Genomic DNA, 16205 nt, shown 5'->3' with positions numbered 1-16205 from the left:
AGAGAAACCTCCGTCCTTAGCTCACTTCAGTAAAGAGCTATTAGAGACATTTCTCCAGCTAAATAAGAAGTATAAAGAACACATGGGAACGAGACCTGGGAGAACCTCTGGACGCAGAAGACTGGTCTGAAATCCAGGACAATGCTGCTTCTAGCTCAATTTGTGTACAAATAAAAGAAAATATCTATAAGCAAATCTCCCCTATCTCCACCGTGGTAACCGAGATTTTGCAGGTTCACAGAATGGAATTTATGACCAGTATAATACGCAACACCTCCAAAACCTTCAACAAGGTTGCAGGACCCTGTATGTCCTACTTTCAATACCAATCCTCCTTTACCTGGGCTGTACCCCCCCCCCCCCCTACCCACTTCTCCCTAATGCTCTAATGGTGGTTTCTTCCAAACCAACCAAAAACCTTTTCCTCTCTTCCGTCGACATCTTCTTTACTTTGTTCTTCTCTTTCTCTATCTTCTATTTTCTCTACTCTCTTGTCTCAACTTTCTCTCCCTCTGAGACTTTCTTAATTACACATAAACCTTACTCTATTCTCTCTTTTACAGGAACTCAGAGTACTGTCCCTGCCACTGACTGAAGCAACCCTTTAAATGTGTATGTTATGTCATTTGCAAACGCCTCCGATTTCTGTCATTTTATACTCTTGACCGCTATTAAAAACTTGCTTAAAAGACAAAACAAAACAAGAAGTATAAATGTAGAATGGAGACATCTCGTGCTTTACGCACACAGACAGACCTCTAGTGACAGCTTCCCGTTAAATGTAGGTAGTATTGTCCACACAGATCAATAGCTCCCCAGTGTGTCTGACACACAAAGGCAGGCGGGCGGGCGGCTGTGTGCTCAGTCAGCCCCCGTGAGCCACTGACACAGTTCCAGTTATTATGCCCTCAGAGGAAACCAGCACAAAAAGGTCCGGAAAGTATGGAACTATAAAAGGGGATTTAATGGTATTACAGTTCTACCGCCCCGCAGGGCTTATCCGCTATTGTGAGGAAGATTGCTGGGCTGACAACCGAGACAGAGAGGACGGGGAGCTCACCCTGCATGACCACAAAGGGCTTTGTAGAAGCAGTATTGTGGGTACCAATAGAAAATCCAGTACTCAGTTGGATATATTGCTACCTATAATAATAATACTACACCATGAGCGTCTGTGATTCAATTTGATTTTCTAGGTTGGTATGTGATGTGCTATGGAATTTTAAAGAGGTTTGTTCCCAATTGTAAAGCACTACGGAATTTGCTGGAGGTATATAAATAGATGTTGATGATATCTATATCTCTCTATAAATAAATAAATAAAATATATATATATATATATATATATATATATATATATATATATATATATATATACATACATACACATACATACACATATATACACATACACACACACATACATGTAAACACACACAGATGGCCCTGGCCAAGGGAGCTTACAATCTAAGAGACGTGGAGAACACATCATACATAAGGTAGCAGAATAACAGTTGTAGCGACAGGTGAGGAATATATATGCTTTGTGGTGTACACACATAAGCACAGAGTGACTGTATTATTATATAGACCAGGCGGTTATTACATCCCCTGAAACCTGCCATAGAAGTGGCACTCACCACCTACGTTATTATACCACTCTACATGCAGGGAACTCAACTAAGTCATCGTATCACTGCGTGTATAGGGACAGGGTTTGAGAATCCCCTCTCACCCTTGTGTGATACAGAGCAGGCGGGACTGGGCTCTGTAGAAGCTGTGTATAATATATATACATACACACCCCAGCTCCCTACATGGCCCCATACATGTAAACGGACTGTCTACAACAGCCCACGGTGCCAGCAATGTTCTATCCATCTTATATATGCTACACACACGCCGATGTCCCTCCCAATACAGCTATGTGTATATAATATATAACATCAGGGACTCCTAACCCAGAGGTCAGAACACGCTGTTCATACTGTAGGCAGAATTATAAAATAATAAATGAATGACTTGTATTTTAATATTGTTTTACTATTTTATACAAGCCCAAAATTCCTCTGTATATCTACAGAACAACCACCTCATTGACAGCAAACACTTTAGTAACAGTGCTGTAATTACTGTGGATGCTGCCTTAAACACTGAATACACCCTAATATACCATTTTTGCCCCTCTATGTCCCGCTATATAACACCGCCTTCACCATGATAAAAAAAACAAAAACTAAATAAATAGAAGGTAAAGCAAAATATGTGCCACTTCCTGACCTGTAATGACCTGGGCATCTGCCTAGGTTGCCTTATGGTCAGGGCCAGCCCCACTATTAGGCAGCGTCCTATGGCGCCGGGCTCTGGGAGGGCATTGGTCGACACTGCGGCCAGGTAACCCCACTGTTAGTTAGGCAGCCAGGGCGGTGCGATCGCCGATATTTCCTTATGCCGCTGCCCTTACCGTGTGGAATCACCGCCTCCCCCCATCCTTGCGGAGCTGGGCTCCTGGTAGTATTACCCGTAGGTCGTGAAGCGGACACCCAGACATCACCTGCTCTGTAGAAGGTGAAGAATCTCTCTCTAAGATGACACGCAGCCTTCCTTCTACTTTACAGAGCATGTAGGGGTAGATTTATTAAACCTTCTAAGTGGAGATGTTGCCCACAACAACCAGATTATGGCCATATTATCTATCCTGTACTAGATCAATAACAGCTAAAATCTGATCACCACTCACAGCAGTTATATCTAACAATGCAGTTTTATGGAATCAATGACCTCATTGTTACTGACAGTCAGACCATTGTACCTCTGCCGGCTTTACCAAATCCCGGGCTATTTATGAAGCTTCAGAAATTGTGCATATTAGTTGGTGCTCATAGACCTGTCACCTACTCATATCGGGTAGATGATCCAACATCAGAGACATCTCCACTTATCAACAGCGCAGAACTGCACAATCGTCAGGCTAGAGTGACATAGCAGGGTTAGCTATTGGGGTGAAACTTGAATAAAACCATCTGACCCAAGAAGGTGGGGGGTTCATTTGTAAAGGAAAAAATCCTTGTGAGGCGACTCCGGAACGCCTGTGACAGACCTCTCGTAGATTTATAACAGACGTAATTCTCATTTTTGCTCGTGGCCCATAGAGGCGTGAGCAAATATTAGCTTTACTTTTGACCCTAGCAACAGTAAAACTGCACGGCCGTGATGTTCTGAGGAACATCGCGGCCAATTGTGTCTGCTCCAAAGAGTCATTTTGGCCCTGTCCCGAGGAGGTACCACAAGGCCATAAAGACAATGTCAAGCAGACGGCCGGGCCCCCCCCAAGACAGACGGCCGGGCCCCCCCCAAGACAGACGGCCGGGCCCCCCCAAGACAGACGGCCGGGCCCCCAAGACAGACGGCCGGGCCTGTGAATGTGCATGGACGTCTCTAGGCCATAGCTATACAGATACATGAGCCCTTAGAGGCTGCTGGCAGCTACTGGTCCCTGGTTTATATTTCTGGAGAATAAACACCTGGGAAATGGAAATTTCACAAGTCCATGTAAAACGAAAATTTATGGGCCCTTTGTCACAGTAAAGTGAAATCTCTGGCAACAAAGGAATTGTACGTGTTGTTTTCACTTGTCCTGGTATGATACAGAGCAGAGGATCCGCCTGCATGATTTACAGTTATTTATATCCCTGCATCAGTACACTATACAGCATTAGAGGGTGTTAATACAACTAAGAAAATCATGCGACTGCTGTGGGGCCCAATGTGACAGCCTAGGGGCCCCGCACACAGGAATAAGAGTGTAGACAAGGTACACACACAGTACAACAGGGACAGATGTGATGGAGCGAATATCAGTGGTCGGATGATACTTAAAGAAGTGGAGGGAGGATCTCGTAAAGGTTTCGCTTAATGTTCCAGCAATTGTCACACTCCCAGCACAGTCTCTGTGCGTCGTCCTGATACACGATACAAAAATTATTTGCAAGAATTTCTGGTAGTGAAGTAGTTAACACTGACTGGAGCCGCTCCCTTTGTTCACCTGCAGCAGCCGAAACAGGTGTAGCCCAAAACACCCCCCCCCCCCAACAGGCCAGTGTTTAACACCAAAACATAGAAAATACATGTGTTATCTATATGTCTGTGTGACCCTGTGGTGGGAGGGACAGACTCCACGTCACATAGCTCCCTCCTGTCTGTGTCACCCTGTGGTGGGAGGGACAGACTCCATGTCACATAGCTCCCTCCTATCTGTGTCACCCTGTGGTGGGAGGGACAGACTCCACGTCATATAGCTCCCTCCTGTCTGTGTCACCCTGTAGTGGGAGGGACAGACTCCATGTCACATAGCTCCCTCCTGTCTGTGTCACCCTGTGGTGGGAGGGACAGACTCCATGTCACATAGCTCCCTCCTGTCTGTGTCACCCTGTGGTGGGAGGGACAGACTCCACGTCACATAGCTCCCTCCTGTCTGTGTCACCCTGTAGTGGGAGGGACAGACTACATGTCACATAGCTCCCTCCTGTCTGTGTCACCCTGTGGTGGGAGGGACAGACTCCATGTCACATAGCTCCCTCCTGTCTGTGTCACTCTGTGGTAGGAGGGACAGACTCCATCTCACATAGCTCCCTCCTGTCTGTGTCACCCTGTGGTGGGAGGGACAGACTCCATGTCACATAGCTCCCTCCTGTCTGTGTCACCCTGTGGTGGGAAGGACAGACTCCACGTCACATAGCTCCCTCCTTTCTGTCACCCTGTGGTGGGAGGGACAGACTCCACGTCACATAGCTCCCTCCTGTCTTGTGTCACCCTGTGGTGGGAGGGACAGACTCCATGTCACATAGCTCCCTCCTGTCTTGTGTCACCCTGTGGTGGGAGGGACAGACTCCATGTCACATAGCTCCCTCCTGTCTGTGTCACCCTGTGGTGGGAGGGACAGACTCCATGTCACATAGCCCCCTCCTGTCTGTGTCACCCTGTGGTGGGAGGGACAGACTCCATGTCACATAGCCCCCTCCTGTCTGTGTCACCCTGTGGTGGGAGGGACAGACTCCATGTCACATAGCTCCCTCCTGTCTGTGTCACCCTGTGGTGGGAGGGACAGACTCCATGTCACATAGCTCCCTCCTGTCTGTCACCCTGTGGTGGGAGGGACAGACTCCATATCACATAGCTCCCTCCTGTCTGTGTCACCCTGTGGTGAGAGGGACAGACTCAATGTCACAGAAAAACTGCAGAAAATAAAATTACACAAAGCTTTGCGTAGCGAAGATCAGAATAGAAGACATATAGTGCATGGAAAACATTTTTTTGGGGTGTGTTTCCTGTCTAGGTGTCAATGACTTCTGTTGCTTCAGAGGACCCAATATTACTAGAGGCTGACCGTGTGGGTTCCCCTGGTTTAGCTGGTCTGATAAGAGAATTGGGGAGGGGCGCAGTCCTAAGAACGAGAGCAGGATTAGCATGAAGCATCACACCCACTAATACTATGTACAAGAGCTACATATAGCTCACGGACGTCCCTGCAATGTGGTGTGAGACATTAGGGTTCATACAGGAGAAGAAAGAGAAAAACACAATAAATATGAAATGTATCAATGAATAATATTTACATACGCTCTGAAAGTTCTACAGATGATCATTCAGAATCAAGCTCTGTGATTATGGACAAATGTACATGAGGGAACCTCGGTTTGGTGAAGAGGAGGACAACAGATGCTGAAGGCTCGCTGGATCCACAGAAGGGACTCTTCAGCTGATCACCAGTGGACATTGATGAACGTCCCATTGCGGTCCCATCTATCAGGAAGGTGTATATCCAGGGAGCATGTAGAGAATAGCATTGGTAGAGTATTTCTAATACTGGAAGATATTTTGCACGGCGGTAAAGAACAAGTCACGCTCTTCCTAATAACTTAGGTGGCATCTAGTAGACACCGCGATGCCCCCAAGATAAGTCACAAAACGTCAAACAATGTCACTAAAGCTCAGACCGCCAGGTTGTACAATCCTTACGGACAGCTCAGAATGGAACCAGAGATGTTGTCATCACTGGTCTGCGAAGAGCGGTTTATGGAACTCCGTCCAATGTCCACCTAGTCAGATTTATAGAAAGGATCCTCGAACGTTACCTTCCAGAGGTACATTTTCAGACATTGCGGCTGTCTGAATTCTGCCTTTTACCAGTCATTATTAACGACATCCACTCCTAGTTGGCTGGTGACAACGGTCTGCCCTGTCAGAGAACCAGGCCAGCACTGAGTACTTCCAGAGAAGGACCATTTTCCTCAGGAGACCGTCATGTACATATGAGCAACACGGACGCCACTGCTTAGTTGGAAGTCCATGTGATTCATTCATGGGAGAACGGATGCATTTATCTAACTTATAACTTGTAGTATGGAGCAACAAACCCTTAAATGTTGACCCAGCACTGTGCAATCTGGTCATTTAGTCTATTGTCAAAACCACCACGAGTGTGGCCAGTCTGACAAGTAGAAGCTCAAAGTGCACTGGTGAGCTGCTCAGAGACTGCACGACAGGATCTCCCAGCACTAATCCTGCTTCCAGGTCACCAATAACTCCACACACCGACGGTGGTCGTTGGCCAACCAGACTCCCCTGTGGCTCTCCGTGTGTTTTGAAACTACAAGTCCCAGCATACCTTGCCAACTATCTGCTTGCTATCTCCTGGCAAAGCATGCTGGGGCTTGTAGTTTCACAACATCAGGGCCTGGTATACAGTCATGTGGCCATTTCTATACCCACTCAATTGTGTCTCAAAAACATCAATAATCACAGTATGAATATTGAGCCATTCCCTAACCAACAGACCGACACACAAAGACTACATTTATTTCACGATCATAAAACTAAGCCGAACAAACATTACACAATTTAATCCTTTATATCGGAGATCCACAGCAAGGGACAAGGCTCAACAACAGCTGGCTAAGCCTGGTTAATATCGATGTTGTGTGTTCCCGCTAGATGGCAGTAAGATAACTACAGGCTGGAGAGCAAAGTGCACCAATGTCCCCCTCAGCCGGCGCCGGGAGGTGTAATTATGTGATAGAGATTAGTACACCTATCACAACTGCTGGAAGATGACTGCACAGAGCCTGGTACCACTGCTGCTCCCAAAATACCCCATAGAACAGGCCAAGTACCTCATAACACCTCAAGCTCCACCTCATATCCCTGCACTTTTATGCAATATAGGAAAATGACATTAGCCTTAAGGTGACCTCAGCTCCAATCAGTGCAACGCATTAAATGTAATACATGCATAACAGTCCGAGTATGCAAGTGCCAGTCAGGGTTGCAGTGTATAGCGGTACTAAGCACGGCCAGCTGATATCAGCCCTGTCCCTGCACAATACAGCTCTGTGCAGCCACAGCCAGCACAAAGAAAAGAAACTGCTTTGCAAACAAAATACCCAGTAGTATTACTCATCACACCCTGGTTATTACCAGGGGAGATCTTATGGGTCAGGTCAGACATGTGGATAACGTCAAGATTAGTCGAATAACAAGGATTGTCCGGGCATTTTTGAATAATACCAAATTAAAGAAAAAAATACCAGGATGGTGGTTGATGCTGAGCATAATAGGGGTGGGGGTAGCCCTTTAAACTCCTACTGTAATCAGTAATATTTCAGTGGTTACTTGGAAACCTGCATTAAGCAGTGAGACACACATCACAGCTGCCAGATACTTGTGGAGGTTGAACCAATAATGAACCAATAATCAGCCTATTAATGCCCCAAGTTGTCATCATTTTGAAGTCAAAATCAGAGACATCTACATGGCCTGAACTTTGTTCCTACCATAGAATCCACCTCACACTGCCGTTAGGTCCCATAAGGTAAAGCAGTTACATGAACCTATTCTTGATCTGTTATTAGGTGTTCATTGGTTTTAAAAAAAGCTTTGGGAGTTAAAGATTTTTGGGGGGGGAGGAGGACAGTCCAATGAAATCTGGGAGACATGGGTGCCGAATACAAATCATACTTGCCAACTCTCCCTGAATGTCAGGGAGACTGCCTGAAATAGGGGTGATCTCCCTCACTCCCTGAAGAGTCTGGCATTCTCCCTGATGCTGAGCCAGTACAAGACGTGGTTGGCTTCACCATCTGTGGCATGATGACACAGTTCAGAAATTGTGTCCTATGTCCATGTATTGATGCCTATGGAGGTGGCCATTTTCATGGAGGCCAAGATTTAATCAAAGACTGACAGGTAAGGCAACATGACTTCAGTAATGGAGACAGAAATGTAAAAGACACTTCAGTCTCTAGAGATTCATTAGCGGCTTTTGTTTAATGCATAGTTGCCTACTCTCCTGGAATGTCCGGGAGACTCCCGCATTTCTGGGAGACCTCCTGTGCTCCCGGGAGAGCAGGGCAACCTCCCGGTTCTCACCCCCCGCAATAGATAAGTGGCGAGGGCAGGGGGGACGTAATGATGCAAATATTGCATCATATTAGCCCTGCACCCTGCTGTAATTGACCAAAATTGTGACAATTGTTTACAGGGCGGTGTCAAAATGATGCGATTCATCAAGCCCCAGCCCCACATGCCCAGCTCCCCCAGGATCTCCCTGAAGCCAACGAGGAAAAGTTGGCAAGTATGTAATACCTCCGAAACTGGGAATGCCCATCTTTAAGGGGAATGTCCCGCCAGTTGGCATGTGTCTCTCAATTGATGGGAATTTGGGACATCAGTGGGTGCTGCATGGACCAAGCGTCCAATGTTAACTGACAGGAGTTTTATGGTAGAGGTCCTGGGGGAAGCCTTATGCGTCGAAATCGCAGAGACAGCTTGTGGCGGAATTGCCACGCCCCAGGAGTGGTGTGACCACGTTCACCGCCACAAAGCGGTGGCATAATAATTTGCCCAAATTACCTCAGGAAAAATTTGGGAGGTACGCTTTATTTACCCAATGATGGTAATTGCTAGTGAATTGATGGACATGAATATTGTTCAAACCCACAAAATGGCTTCCTCATGCATCAGGGGTGGCATCAGTTCCTAGTAAACTGTCAGGCTGTCAACTCAAGGATATTGTCTCTGCTTACAAAATGGCTTTAAAGAAACTGTTCACCGATACCTATGTTAATAGTTTCGGAGCTAGTTCTGGCAGGTGACCTGGTTAAGATATTAGAACAATTACTCACATTAAAAAAAAAAAAAAAAGATTATGTAACATTAAGGAGTGACTAAACCAGTCTAAAAAATAATGCTTAACTTAAACTTTAAATAAGCATCTATTTATACATTTGGAAATGATGGAGGAGTATTTTATATGGTATAAAACCAGTTCTATTATATATATATATATATATTCCATTTTCAGGATTATGCAGCAGTGCAGGATGTGCACATTTAACTCATACTAGGGCTTTCAACTATATGGTTTCTAGTCACTTTGTGCCTAAGCAATGTTGCGCCCAAGAACAGTATGGAGGGGGGGGGGGGGCTCAGGGCCAGCGAAGATGCAGCCGCTAGAGAGACAGGACACCCAGAGAGACCCCACTCACAGTTGTCAGCGTTACGCCTGTCTGGCCGTGTTACTCTGCGGACTAGAGCCCACAAAGGGAGGGAACAAATGGATGCCCCCTTAACCCATGGGCCTGAGTGGACTGTACACCCTGCACCTATAACGGGTATACTAGTGGATTCCAAGTGAACTGATAGCCTCCATTTAGCAATATGGCCGCCTCCGATGCACATTTCTGAATACATTTAAAAGTATGTTCAATTACATAAATTCTAATGTCCCTCTTTAGTCACTGCAATGGATTAGAGGGATACAAGCACAGAACATGGACTTGTAATATCCGTATTAGGCAGATCAGGGATACCGAGACCTTTAAACATGATAAGTACAGAGTCGGAGCCTTTATCTCTGTACAGGTATCACTGAACACAGCAGCATGTCCATATCACATTGCAGACAGAGGATGACACATTAAACCGGTTGTTCTGCATTTTAAAAGAAACACAGGGAGGGAACACAACAATTCCAGTTCACATTCTGAATAATTTACTTACATCAGAGCCAAGAGGGGAGAAAGAGAGAGAAAGCAAGATGGGACATAACACACGTAACCAAGACATCATCCAAGCGAAGGAGGCAGATAGTACTGTTCTGCAAAGCTCACACATAGACAGAAACAACAGTGGAAAAATAATAAAGAAGGAATATTTTGAAGATTGGAAGCCTGGCCTGAAGAGCTTACACTCTAGCATGCACAATGATTAACAGAGCTCACACTCTACTGGAGATCATGTTCCCGTCATGTCCCACACTACAGGGATCAGACCAGCAGCTCCCACGACAGGACGTTCGGTCTCACACAGTCATATACCAGAGGAAATGCTGTTTCTCTCAACACAATAACAGGACACAGGAGAGGGGAGGATGAGGGGAAGAGGAAGATAGGATGGAGGGTGGGGGCAGGGGTGGTAAATGATGTCTGGAATTTAAGTACTTAATAAAATCACAAAAAGTGAGTTTTATAGAGAGTAGATTTAAATCACATTTCTTATTACTTTAAATGCACTAACTCTTGAGAGTCTTATTACCCCAGTAACCCAGCTCCTGAGAGTCTTATTACCCCTGTAACATCTTATTACAGTAACCCAGCTCCTGAGTGTCTTATTACACCTGTAACAGTAATCCAGCTCCTGAGTGTCTTATTACCCCTGTAACATCTTATTACAGTAACCCAGCTCCTGAGTGTCTTATTACCCCTGTAATATCTTATTACAGTAACCCAGCTCCTGAGTGTCTTACTACCCCTGTAACATCTTATTACAGTAACCCAGCTCCTGAGAGTCTTATTACCCCTGTAACATCTTATTACAGTAACCCAGCTCCTGAGTGTCTTATTACACCTGTAACAGTAATCCAGCTCCTGAGTGTCTTATTACCCCTGTAACATCTTATTACAGTAACCCAGCTCCTGAGTGTCTTATTACCCGTGTAACATCTTATTACAGTAACCCAGCTCCTGAGTGTCTTATTACCCCTGTAACATCTTATTACAGTAACCCAGCTCCTGAGTGTCTTATTACCCCTGTAACATCTTATTACAGTAACCCAGCTCCTGAGTGTCTTATTACCCCTGTAACATCTTATTACAGTAACCCAGCTCCTGAGTGTCTTATTACCCCTGTAACATCTTATTACAGTAACCCAGCTCCTGAGTGTCTTATTACCCCTGTAGCATCTTATTACAGTAACCCAGCTCACGAGTGTCTTATTACCCCTGTAACATCTTATTACAGTAACCCAGCTCCTGAGTGTCTTATTACCCCTGTAACATCTTATTACAGTAACCCAGCTCCTGGGTGTCTTATTACTCCTGTAACATCTTATTACAGTAACCCAGCTCCTGAGTGTCTTATTACCCCTGTAACATCTTATTACAGTAACCCAGCTCCTGAGTGTCTTATTACTCCTGTAACATCTTATTACAGTAACCCAGCTCCTGAGTGTCTTATTATCTCTGTAACATCTTATTACAGTAACCCAGCTCCTGAGTGTCTTATTACCCTGTAACATCTTATTACAGTAACCCAGCTCCTGAGTGTTTTATTACCCCTGTAACATCTTATTACAGTAACCCAGCTCCTGAGTGTCTTATTACCCCTGTAACATATTATTACATTAACCCAGCTCCTGAGTGTTTTATTACCCCTGTAACATCTTATTACAGTAACCCAGCTCCTGAGTGTCTTATTACCCCTGTAACATCTTATTACAGTAACCCAGCTCCTGAGTGTCTTATTACCCCTGTAATATCTTATTACAGTAACCCAGCTCCTGATTGTCTTATTACCCCTGTAACATCTTATTACAGTAACCCAGCTCCTGAGTGTCTTATTACCCCTGTAACATCTTATTACAGTAACCCAGCTCCTGAGTGTCTTATTACCCCTGTAACATCTTATTACAGTAACCCAGCTCCTGAGTGTCTTATTACCCCTGTAACATCTTATTACAGTAACCCAGCTCCTGAGTGTCTTATTACCCCTGTAACATCTTATTACAGTAACCCAGCTCCTGAGTGTCTTATTACCCCTGTAACATCTTATTACAGTAACCCAGCTCCTGAGTGTCTTATTACCCCTGTAACATCTTATTACAGTAACCCAGCTCCTGAGTGTCTTATTACCCCTGTAACATCTTATTACAGTAACCCAGCTCCTGAGTGTCTTATTACCCCTGTAACATCTTATTACAGTAACCCAGCTCCTGAGTGTCTTATACCCCTGCAACATCGTACAATTGGAACTCCGCTACTAATTGCCGTATTAACCACAAACTTCTCTACCACAGTTTACAAACAGACAGATGACCAGTATATGGTTATGGTGTCGCCCAGCTGTCTGTGAACAGATGGCGAGACAGCGTGCAAGGATTTCTGATCAGAACAGTGGAGTCTATTTGAATGAATTACTGAAATGTTATACCCCAGACAGGGGAGGAGAAAGGTAACGGGGAGTGTTCCAATAACAAAAGATCATTCTGCCTGAACATGTCTGAATTTAAATGAAATAAAATAGAAATCCAGCCTATTTGCAGTAGTGTAAATGTCCTATGCTTGCTGTCATTAACTCAGTATTAGTAAATACTCCAATAATAATGGTCTCTTTCAGCAAACCATCCCACTGTCACCTAAATGCATTTCCTTTTATTCTCTATGTAGCCTGTGTCACCTATACCCCCCCTTCCTTATCAGTGTCAACTTCTTATCAGGAGGATATAAGCTCCCTGGGTGCACCTGCCTAAATAACCTTCCATTAGCATCTATATATATATATATATATATATATATATATATATATATATATATATATATATTATTTATTAGATCACCCAGGCTGCTGCCTATGGCTATTACACTGCATGCACTGTATGTAGGATATGACACATACATGCACCCCCTGCCAACAATTTGCTGTACACTTATTATATTATAATACACCTGTCTCCACCCTCACCTGTCCCCCACCCTGGTCACGTGGTGCACCCCCTCCCCCCGCCGCTCACCTGTTAATCTTCTGAGCAAAGGCCCTGCGCTCCGCAGCTGCCGCCATCGCCGCCCTGACCAGCAACTCCAGCAGCACCCGCTGTACCGGCTGAGGGGGACTGACCCGAAGCCGTGAGAACAGCCCGCAGTGACGCCCATCACACGCCCACACTCCGCCCGGTCCGGTGCAGGGAGCCAGGGAATCTCCCCGGAGTGTTATATTTCCATATCCATGGCGCCACCGTGTGGGCATGTTGGAGTACCGCAATCTGATCCATTCCATTTAGTCTGGTGACACGCTGTGGTTATATGTAGTACTGCACCTTGACAAATTCTAATTTCCTCTCATTTGGTGACACCGTGTGGCTCTCTAGAGTACTGCAACCTGACGAGTGTATTTTTTGTTTTGTTCTGGCGAGGCCTTGTGGCTATGTGTAGTACTGCAGCAAGCTGTCAAATTGTACATCTCTGTTTGGTGAAACCAGGTGGCTGCGCGGAGTATTACAAATTCAATTAATGGGTTTTGGCGACACTGTGTGGCTATCTGAAGTACTACAACCTGACAAATCACGTAATGACTTGTGGATTTGTTGAGTACTGCTCTGGGGACATCTTGTGGCTGTATGGAGTATTGCAGCTTGGTATATTCCATCTCTTTACTCCATGAGTAATACAACCTGACAAACTATAGTTATCTAGTTTTGTGTGACACAATGTTCAAACTTTAAACGTATATTATTTTAACTATAGTTTTAACTGGTACAACTAAGGGAAAAGGGGGTCTTCCTTTATTTTATATGATCAATGTATAAACTAAGTGGGCGTTACGGTGGGTCAGTGGTTAGCATTTCTGCCTCAGAGCACTGGGGTCATGAGTTCAATTCACAACCATGGCCTTATCTGTGTGGAGTTTGTATGTTCTCTCTGGTGTTTGCGTGCGTTTCCTCCCGGTGCTCCAGTTTCCCCCCACACACCAAAAACATACCAGTAGTTTATTTGGTCGCAATCAAATTGACCCTAGTCTCTCTCAGTCTGTGTGTGTGTGTGTGTATGTTAGGGAATTTAGACTGTAAGCTCCAATGGGGCAGGGACTGATGTGAGTGAGTTCTCTGTACAGCGCTGCAGAATTAGTGGCGCCATATATATATATATATATATATATATATATATATAAATAAATAAATGATGTGTAATGTAATGCATTGGTGTCTCTACTCTTGCAGGTTCTGTATTCCTTACACCGTGAGAGTTATTAAGACTTCATTTATTTCCTGATTGAAATCAGAACTCACAGAAACTTTTCATGTGGATTTTTCAGACTCGCTTGTGGCTACTGAAAGTCCAGCTAAATCCTGGACACCTTCAAATATACAGAGTTTCCTCTCTGTCAGTCAGTCCCCAGGAGCAGGACAGGGGCGTGGCCACACCCCTGGAGGGCTGCCTTGTGCTGTAAAGCTAGGTTGCTCATTAGATATCTCCCTTTACCCCAGTGTTCCCACCTCCAAACCCTAAAATCTGGACAGTTGGCAGGTATGAATTAGTTGGGCGTAAGGCCTGTGGGATCCGTTAGTCTATTGAAGTGCTCCCATTTACTTTCTTGGGCGCATGTGACACGTAGGCTTAGAAGCCTGTGGGGCACTTTTTTTTTAAGATACCTCATAGTTGCCTACTCTCCCGGAATGTTCGGGAGACTCCAGAATTTCTGGGAGTCCTCCCGGTCTCCTGGGAGAGTGGGCAATACTCCCGATTCCCGGCCAGCTCTGCAAATTAAATGGAGGGGGCGGGGCTTGGTGGCATCGTGTGCGCATCATCGTTGCCCCACCCCCTATTTTTATTAGCCCAAAAAAGTGATGACAGCTTTGGGGGCGGGGCTAACAATACAATTCTTTGAGCCACTCCCCCACACACCCACCTGCCTCCCAGACCTCCCGGGGCACAAGTTGCCAATGTTGGCAACTATGAGATACCTGTGGGATTGTCAAATTGGAACTGCAGGTATTTTGGATAGGGCAGTAGACTAGCACGGTAGACAGCTCTGTGGGAGGGTGTCGTGTGTCGCCCCTTTTCCTAAACGCCATTCCTGGGAGTCGCGGACGACCATCAGAGGGCACAGTAACTACCTGGTGAGTATCCCTGATCTGTCTTCTCTTGGTGAGGCCCTCACCGATAAATTGGTGAGTAAGATATTTGGTGAGTCTTCTCTGTCGCGAATATTTGTAGCCCCACCACCCAGGCCCAGGATTGTTGCTGACAGTGGGGCGTGATTGGCGGGTGATCCGATTGAGAACAGATAAGGCCTGTTACATTTTAACACACCAACAATATTACAACAAGACTCAACCCAAATCACCAGGTCACTCAGCTGCCAGTAACACCGTTCCGTGATTCAGTGACTTCATTTAATATATAAAAAACTATTACTAACAAAACAATTGTAGTGAACTACTCGTGCATTATTAAAATCTATATTTGTCCTGTTTAGCTCTCTATCCACCATAACAGAACGGTCAGTCACCATGCTGTGTATGGAGAGAGATCCCTGTGTATGGTGGACATTGTCACCTGTACCGCTTATGAAACTGTGTTTAATGTTTCCTTGTGTATTATTCGTCTGATGTTTGCGGAAGGAGGGAGACGTTAACGGCAACTTTTTATTCTCAGCTGTAGATGACATAATCTCTGAATAAGAACATTAGAGAGCTTTAGAAAGAGGTTGTGCAATCGGTTATATTAAACAGACTCAGTTTATTATATGTATTGTCTGCCTTGCTGCTTTTAAACTTAACCTGTTGAATATAAATTCATTTTCAATCATGTCTAAGTATATAGAAAAACCTGTTTTTAACTCCTCCGGCAGCCATGGGAATTCTGGCACTTGTAGTTCTTCAAGCGCCAGCATGACCAAGCAAGTTACTGGCTCCAAAATCTTGCTGGGACTTAGAGTTCCACACAGTTGACTCATGACTTTTGAGATTTAACAAATCGCCCTATCCCTTCTCAAGCCAGTGGTGTTGGGATGAGCTATTCCTGGGGAGGGGGGTTGTAACTAGCCCAGGCTATGAGTCGTCACAGCCCAGGCTATGATGGGGGGGGGGGGGGGGTCAATTTTTAGAAAATCTAAAAAAAAATGTATTAAGAATATCTGCATTTGATGCTCCA

General features: G+C 45.1%; 1 protein-coding gene across 10 annotated transcripts in view; it reads right to left on the bottom strand.

The window, feature by feature from the left end:
* Window positions 1–13314, bottom strand: part of DOCK6 (dedicator of cytokinesis 6) — a 79827-nt gene extending 66513 nt beyond the window's left edge. For all 10 annotated transcript variants that reach the window (XM_075206735.1, XM_075206737.1, XM_075206736.1 and 7 more), the window contains exon 1: window positions 13067–13314. In XM_075206735.1, coding sequence (XP_075062836.1) covers window positions 13067–13299 — 233 coding nt within the window. In that variant the 5' untranslated portion in view covers window positions 13300–13314. The remainder of the gene's footprint in view (window positions 1–13066) is intronic.
* Window positions 13315–16205: the final 2891 nt, after the last annotated feature.

The sequence above is a fragment of the Mixophyes fleayi genome, chromosome 4, assembly GCF_038048845.1.
Source record: "Mixophyes fleayi isolate aMixFle1 chromosome 4, aMixFle1.hap1, whole genome shotgun sequence".
In the NCBI taxonomy this organism is placed as follows: domain Eukaryota; kingdom Metazoa; phylum Chordata; class Amphibia; order Anura; family Limnodynastidae; genus Mixophyes; species Mixophyes fleayi.
Note: the sequence above shows the minus strand (reverse complement) of the source record. Positions and strands in the feature narration are given on the sequence as shown.